The sequence below is a fragment of the Heterodontus francisci genome, chromosome 3 (genome assembly GCF_036365525.1).
Source record: "Heterodontus francisci isolate sHetFra1 chromosome 3, sHetFra1.hap1, whole genome shotgun sequence".
Classification (NCBI taxonomy): Eukaryota; Metazoa; Chordata; class Chondrichthyes; order Heterodontiformes; family Heterodontidae; genus Heterodontus; species Heterodontus francisci.
Window position 1 is genome coordinate 80,858,244 of NC_090373.1, and position 15,132 is coordinate 80,873,375.

General features: G+C 40.6%; 1 protein-coding gene across 4 annotated transcripts in view; it reads right to left on the reverse strand.

Annotated features, from left to right (window-relative positions):
• The window catches only part of agbl5 (AGBL carboxypeptidase 5), a 165,749-nt gene that overhangs the window by 25,566 nt on the left and 125,051 nt on the right, over positions 1 to 15,132 (reverse strand). For all 4 annotated transcript variants that reach the window (XM_068023763.1, XM_068023757.1, XM_068023751.1 and 1 more), the window contains 2 exons: positions 9,566 to 9,675; positions 5,932 to 5,984 (listed from right to left, as the gene is read on the reverse strand). In XM_068023763.1, coding sequence (XP_067879864.1) covers positions 5,932 to 5,984; positions 9,566 to 9,675 — 163 coding nt within the window. The remainder of the gene's footprint in view (positions 1 to 5,931; positions 5,985 to 9,565; positions 9,676 to 15,132) is intronic.

Here is a 15,132-nt window from a genome sequence, read left to right on the forward strand (position 1 = left end):
TATCCCACTGTAGCACTGTCAAATGTTGCTTCCCAGCACTGCAAGCTTCCTTTGATCCCTCCAAAAAAAATAGCAATGCCAACAGGGGAAAAATGTTGAAGGCTTTGGTCGAATCAGGGTGGGGAGAGTAAGTCGTGCAATGATAGGGGTTTCTCAATCACATTGAAGAGAATTTGTGGCAAAAATTGAGAAAATGTCTGCAGGGAGGGAGGGGTCTGTCCTGCACCAACATGTCACTGGGATTCTTCCCACTTGGTTTAATCTTGAACGGAATGTCAGCTTCATAAGAGGCATGCTTCTTTACAAAGTTGCTTGGACAAGGACTTTGATTAAACAGTTGGTGATGAGAAAGGTTAGTAGGTGATGCTGGGCTTGGATGTTTGGAACATCAAGGTGGTTATCAGGACATAAGCTGTGCCCATGTAGGTCCTTCCATCATACCAAAGTTGTTGAAGTAGATTCCATTGTATCGCTGATTAGAACGATAGCTGATGGCAACTGTTTCAGGAGGCCAGGTGTAAGAAAATGTTTGGATATCCATCACTTGGTCCATACCATGATTGCATTTTGAATTGGTAAACAGATATTGTTGAAGCTGCACATCTCTAACTGGTGGAACCATTCGATGGAGTATGGTGCGTGTCTATGTTGTACTCAAGAGGTTGTTGGAAACATAACTCATTTGTTGAGGAGCTGTGCTATTCACCATGCTATACATGTAAAAAGCCAAGTGTTTGCTGTCCAAAGGAGGGCTCAAACCTAAGCTCATCAATTGTCTAAAAAACAGTTAGTAAGGATTCACTTTGGGGAGAAGGGGAAGTAAGTTGGGTTTCTCTGAGCTTTAGAAAGCTTTACATGACATGCCTGGTGATGGAAGTTTCAGGACCATGTTAAGTCTCTGTAGCTGAACCAGGAAGGTCTTCAATATTCTCGGATGTCGGTGATCATTGATCAGCCAGCTTGATTCACTAATGGAATCTAGAGGAGTAGGCCGATCAGTCGGGGCTGAAATTCTTCCCAGTTGGCTTCAGGTAACACCACAAGCCAATACCACTGGATATGCAACAGGAAATTTACCAGCATTCTGTATTGGTAGTTGCATGATTTTAGCAGGTTAAATTTCAGCAGTACTTCCCTTGAGAAGGTAGTGCTAGATCATCTTCTAGGACCACTGCAGTCTGATTGATGAAGGTGATCCCACAATGCTGTTAGGTTGGGAATTTCACCAAGCAACAATGAAGGAATGCTTATATGTGTTCAAGTCAGGACGGTGTGAGACTTGCGATGGGAACTTGGAACTGATGCTTTTCCCATACAGCTCCTGCCTTTGTCTTTCTAGGTTTGGGAGGTGCTGCCGAAGAAAGTTTGCTGAGTTGCAGCAATTCATTCTTCAGACCTCCTCAAAAAGAGATTTACCTCTCTATCCTTGCAAGCTACCACCCCATCGCCAACCTCCCTTTCCTCTCCAAAGTCTTTGAATGTGTTGTCACCTCCCAAATCCATGTCCATCTTTTCTGAATCTCCATGTCTGAATCCTTACAATCAGGTTTCCACCCTTGCCATAGTACTGAAATAGCTCTTATTAAAGTCACAAATGACATCCTATGTTAACTGTGACGAAGGTAAACTATGCCTCCTTGTCTTTCTTGACCTGCCTGTAGCTTTTGACACAGTTGGCCACACCATCCTCCTTCAATGCCTCTCCACCATTATCTAGCTGGATGGGACCGAACTTGCCTGGTTGCATTATTATGTACCTGAACGTAGAGAGAGAATCACCTGTAATGGCTTCTCTTCTCACTTACACACCATTATCTCTGTTGTTCCCCAAGGATCTATCCTTGGCTCCCTCCTATTTTTCATCTACACGCTGCCCTCAATGACATCATCCGAAAATACAATGTCAGTTTCCACACGAATGCTGACCACACACAGCTCTACCTCACCACCACTTCTCTCAACCCTTCCACTGTAAATTGCCAGACTGCTAGTCAAACATCCAGTACTGGATGAGCAGAAACTTACTCCAATTAAATACTGGGAAGACCAAAGCAATTATCTTTGATCCCCACCACAAACTCCGTTCCTTAGCCACTAACTCCATCCCTGTCGCTGGCAACTGTCTAAGGCTGAACCAGGACTGCTTGCAACATTGGTTTTATATGTGATTCCAAGATGAGCTTCTGACCACTTACCCGCAGCATCAAGACTGCCTATTTCCACCTCTGTAGCATCATCCAACTTCACCTCTGCCTCAACTCATTTGCTGTTTAAACCTTCATCTATGCCTTTGTTACAACTTGACTTGACTACTACTAATTGGCCTCCCACGGTCTACCGACCATAAACCTAAGGTCATCCAAAACTGTCCCAACTCGCACCAAATCCCGCTTGCCCATCATCCCTCTGCCCACTAACCAAAATTCGCTCCCAGTTAATCAATGCCTCGATTTTAAAATTGTCGCCATTCCCTATCTCTCTAATCTGCTCCAGCCCTGCAACCCTCTGAGATATCTGCGCTCCTTTAATTCTACCCACTTGAGCACCCCCAATTTTTATCAGCCTACATTGGTGACTATGCCTTCAGCTGCCTAGGCCCTGAGCTCTGGCTTCTTAAATCACTCTGCCTCTCTTTCCTCCTTTAAGACGCTTCTTAAAATCGACAACTTTGACCAAGCTTTTGGTCATCTGCTCTAACATCTCTTTACGTGGCTTGGTGTCAAATGTTGCTTTATAATGCTCCTGTGAAGCACCTTGGGACTTTTTATTACATTAAAAGCGCTATATAAACACAAGTAGCAGTAGTAACTTGCCAGTCCTCATCAAATCATTGAACCTGCATAGGAGGTGCAGCACCCGTCCTTTTACCATCCAGGAATCCAAACATACCTTTCAGGTGAAACAGCAATTTACTTGTACTTCTTTCAATTTAGTATACTGTATTCGCTGCTCATGATGTGGTCTCCTCTACACTGGGAAGACCAAACTCAGATTGTACGATCGCCTTGTGGAAAACCTCCATGCAGTCCACATGCGTGACCCTGAGCTTCCAGTCACCTATGATTTTATTTTCCCATTTCACTTCCACTTTGAGCTTTCTGTCCTTAGCCTCCTACACTGTTCCAATGAAGCTCAGCGTAAACTTGAGGAACAGCATCTCCTTTCCACTAGGCACTTTACAGCCTTCCAGACTCAACATTGAGTTCAGCAATTTCAGGTTATAATCTCAGCCCCTTTTTCTGACGGCAGCTGCTGGTGATGATTTTGCTATTGCCATTTACACCTCCTCTAGATACATCTTTAGTTTCTTTACTTGTCCCACTACCATCTCTTTTTGCCTTGCACTATCATCCCTTTTGTCATTTAATCTCTCCTGCCTGCCACCCCATCACAGACCTTCCTGTTTGTTCTTTCCTCCCCTCCCCGCTTTCCCTGTCTGGTTTTTAAACTGTTACGTCTCTAAGCACTCTGAGTTCTGACGAAGGATTGCCAACCTGAAACATTAACACTGTTTCTCTCTCCACAAATGCTGCCAGACCTGCTGAGTATTTTCAGCATTGTCTATTTTGCTTTTGCGTTAGTTTACGTCAATTAGTCACTTTAACAGCAATGTTAACATTTCCTGTTTCACTCAGTGCTAAATACAGTGCAGCTGTAATACTACCAAAAGCATATTTAGTGCCAAAAACATTTTTCCCTAAGCCCATGAGCATTATAATCTGCAAGACAGTCCCAACAAATTGATCTATATCTATAAAGTTAGTAATCAATTAGATTTATCAGGTTATTTACATTGCCATTAAATGAGCAGACCTTGTTTTGGGTTGGTCAATGATTCTTTAGTTACAAAGAGACAATATTCACAAAGGCCTGTTTCACTGTTGAGTACTGTATATAGATTTCAGCACTAAAATCGAAGTAGGGTCATATTGTGGGTTAATTCGCTTAGAACTCAAAAGGTCACTGTGAATCTTGATATAAAGGGTGAATTTTGAAACTCTCGCCTCAACCAAATCATACAATCATTCTATTCCTTCAATGTTACACTGTACTTTCCAGTATTGAGTTGCAATTATATTAGATGAGTTACTCTTGCAGAGAGCTGGCATAGACATAATGGACCAAATGGCCTCCTTCTGTGCTGTAACCATTCTATGGTTCTATGATTCTATGATGCAAGACATCATGACAGAAATAAATAAATGAGTCATTTAATAGGTCACAGAGAAAGAGAGTAATCAAAAACTGCTAGTTTGGACCTTTGGTTCTCAAAGTTCTCAACCAGGCTTTCCCCGCCTCATGTCAAGGTCTGTTGTAGACCAATTTATAGAGTTTGATGGCCATGATTAGCCAACAACCCCACGATCATTGTATCATGCAATGGCCAGGGTGGTAGAAGGCATCCTAAATGAACCTTAGTCTTTTTCCGTCTAGCAATTCCTATGCTTTTACATAGTTCATGTTGCCTAATGTAACATGATGTAACAAAACCTTTGGCTTCATTGTTATTATCAGTTTTTGTGAACATATCAATACATCACAATGCACAAATAAAAATAAAAACTGCAAATGCTGAAAATCTGAAGAACAGAAATTGCAAAAAATGAACAGGTCAATCAGCATATGGAAAGAGGAATGACAGTTTAACATTTTGGGTAAAACCCATAGTCAGAACTGAAAACTTAAAAAGCATATTTTCATAGCATAATGCGCAGTTCAATACAAGATGACAGGTTCTGCAGAAAGAAACCATGTGTAATTTTGGAAACTGGAAAAGATTTTAGACATATCATGACTGTTTCTTAACTTACACAAGTCCAAATACACATCTGAAAATAATACTTTCAGGGCATTTTAACTGTATATTTAAGTTTCTGTTCCTTTCTTTTTTGTGGAATCAAATAAAAATTGTGTGCATAAGCTTCAAATATCAAATTCATGGTGCACAAAACAAAGCTAATGTAAATGTGATGGCCTGGATTTTGCTGTCAACAGTCAAGAAATGGCACTTGCTGTTCACCCCTCTGACAGCTGCCCACAAAGGTTTTGTAGGCTTTATAGTGGAGACTTGTACCAATGCCAGGTCTGATCCAGTGCGGTACCCCCACAGGGAACCTGCATCATCTGTGAAAAGATTGAGCAACAGCCAGGTTCTTAAGCCTCTCTGAGCCATGCAGAGACTAATCCAGGAAGTATAAAGTAGGAAATATAAATTAGATTTAATTAATGTACAGACAGCAAATTAAAGATTGGGAAATACAGATGAGATTCAGGGAGAGAGATAAGAGAGACAGACACAGAAAATAAAAGTTATTTTAGTTTTAAAATCCTCAGTACTAATCATGTTCTAAGGGAATGAGACTCTACACTTCAAAAAAAAGATTTCAGGGCTAGAGTGGTTGTTCAGCAGTAATTATCACTTATCACACTGTTTAAAAACACACTTACTCCTGAATGCACAACCTCGAACTTTTTCCATTGGCTTTAGTGCATAGTGGGCTAGTAACCCGAGTTCACACCATTGCATTCATTTTGGTGCCGAGTCTATCGGCGAGGATTGCAACAATGCATCCTGTGGAGGAGCATGGCAACTCTGACAGCAACTTCCAGATTTATGCATTTAATTACTTAGGTGCAGATGCCAGAAGCTGCAGTCCAATTTACCCTATAATGACGTTTAGCACTGTTAGCTTCACCATTATTCTTATCGTAAAATCAGCCCAAGCTATTGATGCATGTATTAAAAATAGACATTAGTTCTGTGGTATTTTAGGGGTCATGATACAGCATGCAACTGAACACAATTGTAATGAAAACTGGTGTCTTGCTAAACTGACCTTGATTGGTGCCAAGAGCTATGAGTTAGTGCAAGGGGAGGGATGGGCTTTGAGAGAATAAACAGGTTAAGAAAAACAAGAAATGTTCTACTACCTGGTAATATCTAAAGATGTCTTTAATTTTAATTTGTTTTTCTTCAATGGATTCTGGGGAACAAAAGGAAACCATAAGACAAAGAAGATTGGGTTCATTAGCAAACATATCAGATAGGAAATTAATCCAAAATTAGATATGCACAATTACTAGACAAGTACTATGGCTATTTTATTTTTAACAACCTAAGATTCAACGGCTTAAAATTTCAATCATGTCCAAAAATGGCCAATGGGCATGCAGCGTCAGGGTGTAGACTACATGCACCTGTTCATGTGGTCATAGTGGTGCTGTCAGCTCATAATGAATTGGGGGAGCAGCCAGCAATGCCCACATTAGTCACTGGCTGCATGCCTGTTTGAGGATGTGGGGGAAAGGAGATTGGGCTGCACTGACATCACTTAAAGCCAGCCAGCATCTCTTCAACAGGTGGCCAACATCAGGAAACATTTATAAGGAGAGAAGTAGTTGCAAAAGCTGCAAACTGGGGCCCCCGGGTTCTCCGATGCTACATTACAAGCCCTGATACAGGCAATGGACAGAGCTAGGGGGACCCTGTCCCCTCCAGACAAACAATTCCACCACAAGTGGTAAGAGGTGGCATCAGAGGTTAATGCCTGGAGCTTAGCTCCCAGAACATGGCTGCAGTGACCTTATTAGAATTGTCAAGGTAACAGCCTTACCTCTGACATCAATTACTCTCTCCTGTCACGTCCATAACCTTCAGCCTCACTGTTTGCAATACTTCCCTCCCTGTTACCTTTCACTTTCCTGCAATCACTGTGCCACAATTCATTCCACCTCCTGCTCCTCCTATTTATGTAACATTCGCGCCACACAAGTGCCGAGCAATGACCATCTCCAACAAGACAGAATCCAACCATCTCCTCTTGGCATTCAATAGCATTACCATTGCTGAATCCCCCACTATCAACATCTTGGGGGTTACCATTGACCAGAAACTGAACTGGACCAGCCATATAACTACATATAACAGCAGGTCAGAGGCTGGGAATTCTGCAGTGAGTAACTCACCTCCTGACTCCCCAAAGCCTGTCCACCATCTACAAGGTACAAGTCAGGAGTGTGATGGAATACTTTCCACTTGCCTGGATGAGTTCAACTCCAACAACACTCAAGCTCAACATCATCCAGGACAAAGCAGCCCACTAGATCAGCACCCCATCCACCACCTTCAACATTCAATCCCTCCACCACCAACGCACAGTGGCAGCAGTGTGTACCATGTACAAGATACACTGCAGCAATTCCCCAAGGCTCCTTGCAACCTCTTCCACCTAGAAGGCCAAGGGGAGTAGATGCATGGGAATACCACCACCTGCAAGTTCCCCTGCAAGCCACACACCATCCTGACTTTGAACTATATCGCCATTCCTTCACTGTCGCTGGGTCAAAATCCTGGAACTCCCTCCCTAACAGCAATGTGGATACTTACACCACATGGACTGCAACGGTTCAAGGCGGTGGCTCACCACCACTTTCCCAGGGCAATTAGGGATGGGCAATAAGTGCTGGCCTAGCCAGCCACACCCACATCCCATAAAAGAATTTAAAAAGATACTTTTTGACCTACCTACTCCCACAACCACTGCAATTCGCATTTCCCCACAACATAAAACCTATTCCACCATGTCAGTTATATTCTTAAAACACCTCACAAGGCTGTCACTGAGGCGGAGTCTGCTTGCAAACCTTGTCCTCTCTGGAGCAAAACATGCTGGATTTCACTCACTCTGATGCTAGCAAACACCATTTCTGAGACTGGCACCACACACACTTTAGAGGGAAGGTTGGAGGAAGGGTCTTCATGTGATGAATTACTGGACACATGTGCAGGAGTTATGGCTGTGGGTAGGAAGCTACAGATTCCAGCTCGCCAGACAGCAAGAACACAGAGAACTCATGCTGACTTTGAGGGCCGAGGCATACACCAGGAAATGCCTGAAACACCTGCCAGAAAGATTGCACACAATGACTCAAAGCATAGAGGAGTCTGGTTCCAACTTGTGTCAAGGCTTCTTGCAGGGCATGCAGACTATTCTGTCCAACATGGAGCAAATGGTCATTTCCATAAATATGACAGTGGCATCCACCATGATGAAGCATCTGCTCAAAGCTCTGACAGCTTCCATGGCAGCTAACACTGTTGACAAAGAAGCTCAACTGCTGCCATTTAGGCTCTAGGGGCCACTGTTGACAGGGGCTTCTAAAGCATCACATCACTCTTGCACTGTTTCACATTGAGTCATAGCAGTGCTGAGGCACTGTGTGAGGAAAATGACCTCAGCTTCATGGTATAGAAACCTGAAGTCCTCTCTCAGGATGACAGCATGCCTGCTTGCTCACTACACACTCTGCCAATGTCCTTGTTAATGCCATAGCCAGCAGGGCAAGACTGCCCAGCCCACACCAAGATTGTGCAGTCTGTAGCTAGGCTCTCAAGGTCACCCAGCACTACCATTTGGTGTTTTTAATGGAAGCTCAGCAGCCTGCTACCTCCCAAGCTTTAGCCACTGGGGATCGAATTTCTGGGCCACCATCTTATTTATATTGAAACCTAACATGATAAAGAGAACAAATTAGAAGTAGCGACTACAACACAGATTCAATATAAAAACAGAAAAGGATAGTATGGAGTCAAAGATGAAGGCTGCAGAACTGGAATTCAATAAAGCATGAGGAATATAAAGTGTAATGGTGGGGGGAGGAGGGTGTGGGGAATAGCAGGGCTAAATGGGAATATCAAAAATGTACAGGTAGTACAAAAAGGAAATATTGACGGCTTTTTAATTTTTTAATATGTTTATGAGAGAGGGTAGGAGAGGATACAGAGCAGATTCACCAGGATGTTGCCTGGGCTGGAGCATTTCAGCTATGAAGAGAGACTGGATAGGTTAGGGTTGTTTTCCTTAAAGCAGAGAAGGCTGAGGGGGGAACCTGACTGAGGTATACAAAATTATGAGGGGCATTGATAAAATAAATAGGAAGAAACTTTTTCCCTTAGCAAAGGGATCAATAACCAGGGGGCATAGATTTAAGATAAGGGGAAGGAGATTTAGAGGGGATTTGAGGAAAAGATTTTTCAATTGAAGGGTGGTTGGAATCTGGAACACACTGCCTGAAGGATTGGTAGAGGCAGGCACCCTCACAACATTTAAGCAGCATTTAGATGAGCACTTGAAATGCCATAGCATACAGTGCTACGGGCCAAGTGCTGGAAAATGGGATTAGGATAGATAGGTGCTTGATGGCCGGCACAGACATGATGGGCCGAAGGGCCTGTTGCTGTGCTATATAACTCTATGACTCTAAGGAAGGAATTTAATTGAGAAGCAGGAAAGAATGACGGAGATATCAAATATTTAATAAATATGTTGCATCAGTTTTTCTCAATAATATTTTCATAAAGTCAGTAAATTCTTAAGGATACATGGATTAGTTGACAAAAATATTCCAAAAATGCATTTCTTATACTGCAAATCTAACTATACTGTGGTTAAATGTCAGAACAAAGTATTTCTGTCAAACAAGATTTTCAGCAAGACGGTGATTTAGTTTCTACCCTTAAACTTATCCAAGTACTTGTTCTGATTAAAAAATAGTTGCTCTGTACCTGCAGATGAATTTGCCTTCCAGCACCTGTATTATTTTCCAGTGGCTGAGTGTGTTCTAATATTTCATGAGAAATGCCATTTTTAAGCGCACCAGGCAGGCCTTTGAATCCTAGAATGTTAATAATTGTAAATATAAGCATTCACTATAATTCAGGTTTTAACATCTTCACCAGCTTATTTGTTCTGTGCAATCTCAATTATGTTATATTATCCTTCCAACTTGAGAGAATACATTTCAGGAAATTAACTTGTTCCCAAAACTTGCCTATAAGACTTCAAAATACAATGAATTTCAGAAACTTTCACTATTCTCAGTTGGAACAATTCATATCCCATTAGTCACACTTGAGATATTGTTTATTCTTTGCACTAGATTGGTAATTCCATTCAACAAATATGTTTCTTCCAAACTGAACAAATCACTTTTCTCTTTGAACTCAATGAGGAAGATCCAAAACAGAAAAGAGAGTGCGTAACTACACTGCTAGTCTGCATAGACTGGCACGGAGATGGTTCTGAGCCCTTGTCACATACACTTTAATGATTGGCTCTGAGCAGCACAGGAAGAGGTCTAGTTGCCACACACCTTGAGAACATTAGAAAAAACAAGGAAAACTGGGAAGAAATGGTTGCCATTCTCTCAAAAAATACCAATAGAGAACCTATATTGTGTAATATTTAGAGGAATATTCTTTACAAATGTAATCAAAGCTAACAATGCTGCAAAAGGTTTCAAGCTAACTCTGCAGTTTAGGTGTGGCATGACCCAGAACTATTTTCCACTATCCATTTGATATTTCATTCACTTCAATGGGACCAAGTATCTCTAATGTACATCTTTGGAAGGAGATCATTGAATTGCTACAGGTATGGATCTTTCGATCCACAGATGCATTTTTGAAAAGATGCCTAATTGCAGAAGAGCCATCCAAATCTTTCCTGATTCATTGCTACCCTTTTGACACTGAAGATAAGAGATGTTGATAACAGAGAAGTCAGTACATGAGGAAGTAAAAAGGAAACATGCAAGGCAGTTGATCTTTAATAATTCAGTTAGGGGCATTTCATCTTTGACAAACAACCTATTTTTCTTCATTCATTCTTAGTAAACAGTTAATTTTACTGGGGAGAATTAGTATGTTTGGCAGGGTAACAGAAATTTTCTAGCAAACTGCATGAATCTATTAACAGCTTCATCCAAAATGATAATATGCAGCAAAGGTATCAGGAGTACGGCATATGGATACTTTACCTTTTAAAGGCTTTCACCATAGACAAAGGACATTTTTCACTTATCACTGTTATATTTCCATGAGACAAAGTAGGGTTGTATTTCCAGAAATTCCGACATATTCTTTTTACATTTAAAGTTAGTCCTTAAGCAACTCCATGAAACAATCAATATTCCATATCAGATCATGAGGCATAGAAAAACTTAGGAATATTGATCGAAGTGCAATACAGAGGAATACAATTTCTGGTATGAACTTAGTGAGATACATGCAGTTCACTTATCTATCTCATTGATAATAAAACCACCAGAATGCTCAGTAGCTAAGTGTAACATATGCTTCACATAAATTGGGACAGGCCATTATCCAACATATTGTTGCTTTAAGAATGTTTTGGTCAACAGAGTTTTGTAGAAATTATGCAATCTCTCAAAACTGAATTAAAGTTAAAAGAACAGAATGTGCTGGAAATACTCAGCAGGTCAGGCAGCATCTGTGGAGAGAGGAGTTAACATTTAAGGTCTGTGACCTTTCATCAGAACTGGCAAAGGTAAGAAATGTATTAGGTTTTAAGCAAGTGAAGGGGGATGGGAGGGGTGGCATTGGTGGGGAAGAGAACAAAGGGAAGGTGTGTGACAGGGCAGAGGGCAGGAGAGATTAAATAACAAAGCTGTCCTGGGACAAAGACAAAGAGTGTGTTAATGCTTGTGGTGAAAGACAAAGCATTAGTCCGGAGAGAGTGTTAATAGTAGAATAATGAGCAGCTCTGTCTACATGAAAAACAGGCACATGGTTAAAAAATAAAATAAAATGAAAAAATATTTTAAAAGGCCAGTCATGCTCTGAAGTTATTGAAATCAATGTTCAGTATGCAAGGCTGTAGAGTGCATAATTTATGTTTTGCATAAACTAGGATTGTACCACAGTCATGCCAAAAATTTAGATGAGTGTTACTATTGCTCCAATCTTAAATCCTGAATTAAAAACCAATGTACTAACAAGCTATGAATTGTCAATGGATAAATCTAAATAATTATGATTTTTTAAACATTGCATGATTAGGGACTGGGAGTAAACAGAGAAAAATTTCCTAAATTGTGTGCAGGACTATTTCCTCAAATAGTATGTTCATATGCCTACAAGGGGAAAGACATTGCTAAATCTAGTTATGAGTAACTAAATAAATTAGGGAGATGAACTAAATTTCAAGGACAAATAATATGAACAGCATTCAGGTTCAAATAGAAAGGGTAAAGGTAATACAATCACAAGAGCATCACATTGAAATAGGGCAGATTTTGGAGCAATGAGGAGCGAGCTAACCAACAGAAATTGGAAGACAGATCAATATTGGGATATTTCTACATAAGTTCCAAAGTTATATAATAAATATGTACCAATGAAAAAAGAGACTACTTCAAATTTCAGGGTATCGTGGATAAATAAGCTAGAAACAAACTAAAATTGAAAAGTCTACGTGGCTTGTAGGTATAATAAAACAAGGGTTCTATTCCGGGACCGCTTCTATTCACTGTGTCTATCATCGATTTGGATTTGTGGCTACAGGAGATGGCCTTCAAATTTGAGAATGATAATTAAATAGGAAGCAGAGTAAATCTTTCTGAGGCCCAAAGCAAGCTGCAAGGGAATGTTAATGAAATGGTGGAATGGGCAAAAAATTGGTAGATAACACAATAGTGGAATGGTACATTCTGGTAACATGTAGCAATAATTATACTCTGAATTGGAGAAAGATGGATGCTGTGGAAGAGCAAAGGAAATTGGTTGTTTACGTTTGCAAGACATGAGCAGCACCTCAAGTGAACAAGGTCATCAAGAAAGCTAATTGAATTCTGGTTTTTATGGCAAGAAATATAGAATATAAAAAACAAGGGGTAATGGTGAATCTATACAAAAACTGAGTAAGACCACAGCTGGAATATTGTGCAGAGTTTTTGACTCCATACTATAGGATGTTGAGGCAATAGAGAGGGTTCAGCACCGATTCACTAGGATGCTACTTAGTACGAGGAAATAGAAATTTATCAAAAATGTGAAAAATTGGGGCTCTTTTTGTTAGGAGAGAGGAGAATACAGGGTGATTTGATAGAGGCGTTTAAAGTTATGAAGCAATGGGACAGAGGAGGTAAACACAGATTATTTGCAGCGGTTGACGGGTCTAGAGTGAGGAGAGGTTGATACAAGATTAAATGCAATAAGTTTCCAACAGAATTCAGGAGACCCTTTTATGCAGAGGATTGTGAGGATGTGGACTGCCCTATTGGATTAGTGATCAAAACAGGGACTAAGTTAACATTTATGAATAGGTTAGATAGGTGGCTGAAGGAAAGGAGGAATAAATACATTTAGTAACAGACAGGCACATGGAATAAGTCATGTGGAGGTTAAAGACCATTGGTTGGTCTGAACAGTCCATTTCCATGTTGTAATTTCTATGCATATGTGTAACAGATTCCTGAAAAAAAAAACAATTAATGCAGTGTTGCTTAAGGATTTCAAAAAAGGACTGATATATAGCTGGTTAGAAATGGGATTGAAAGTTGTAGTGTTATCAGAAATGAAAATAATTTATGGTTGCTGTGACTAATCTGAAAAGTAGTGAGCCAACGTTAAATGTTGGAGAGATGGAGCTGTGATAAATATTCAGGAGTTTTGCCTGATTGCCTTTGAAGGTCAGGGAAAGGCTTTGAAGAAATTCTCAGTGGCATTATGATGGTGCAGATCTTACAGTGTGTGGAAGGAGCAGGCTTGATGGATCAGTGATTTTATTCCACATTTTATGCTCTGAGTGTCTAGTTAGAGCTGGTTCTATGTTATTGCTTTACAGATGGAGTATAAAGAGAGTCCTGTACTGTTGAAATGGTTATAGCTCAGGTGGGGCTTTATGTTTTCTTGGCAATCATCCATATGTAACAAAAACTCATTTTGTACTGCATCCTTTAGAAATGGGATTGATTTCAAAGGTTGATTCAGTTTTCACCTCCCCAAGAGACTAGTTTCAACATTTTTACTATAACTGCATCTATTCAATATCATTTTGGTTTTATTTTATTACCCAACGTAAATTGTCCAGAATTGTAAAACTCTTTAGTCCTTTTTGTATGTTATGTTGGGCTCTAAAAAGATTAATTAAACATGATTTCCAAAGGATGCAGCGTTAGCTAAAAATGCCAGCACAAAAGTTTCTTTCAAGAGGTGGAAGTCGAAGAAATATTTACCAAAATCTTTGGATGGGACAGCCCCAATTGAAGTCTTTGGGACAATATCCACTGAATGAAGCTTGAAGCTCCTAGGATGCTGCATACAGATACAGGAGGCAAAAATATAACCATTTTGTTCACAAAAAATACTGAGGTCACAATAATGGACTCTATGGGCGAAAAGTTGATAAGAGAACAAGATTGAGGCTCTGTACAAGTGTCAAAGGTCTTAGGAAATAATTGATCTTCCTAAATGTCTGCACCTCAATGACAATCTGCCAAACTCTTATATCAGAATATAAACTGCAGATTAAGTGAAGCAAGATGGTTAATCAAAGTTTGAAAAGTTGCTGATTTCCCCCTAATATTGTTTCCATTTAGCATTATACATTTTTAAAGCAAATTACTTGTGACTCCTTCAGTTGACTGCTCTCATGCTCATCTCTCTTTTCTCCTCCCCTTTCTGTCATTCAGTCACACCAACTTTCATTTCCCCCCTCTTGCCCCACAAAACAAACCTACTACTACTACTACTCTGCTTACCATTTGTCTGCAGCTATCCCAGTCTAGAATCCCCCTTGAATTGCACAGCGATCCTCTGTGCTTCTCTTGGTATTCTCCAAAGCACATATTGAGGCATCCATCTCTCCCTCCTTGTGAGCAACAATACCAACTGCCCCATCTTCCTCACTCACTGTCCTCCCCACTCAGCACACCTACTGAGGACTTATTTCAACAACCTTCTTCCCATCCTATTCCTCCCAATTACAAATGCATGCCCTTGAATGCTGAACAATCGATCTGTCCAAAACATTCATTCACTTGCAAACAATGCCCCAGTCTTTAATTACCTTATTGTGGATGATTGCGCTGACATCCTGGCTTTTACTGAAACTTGGCTCAGATTGTGGTACCTTGCCATTTGCCAAAGCCTCCCTAGCTGCCCTTCCCATATTGTTGTGGTGACCATGTAATCCTTGCTACCATGTCACCCCTTGGTCTCTTCCCTCTGAACATCTCACGTTATTAAAACCTTCTCACCTCCTTTTAAAATCCTTGTTGTGTATCACTTCCACAAGCCTTGTTCAGAGTTTTTCTCAAGATATCCTCTCC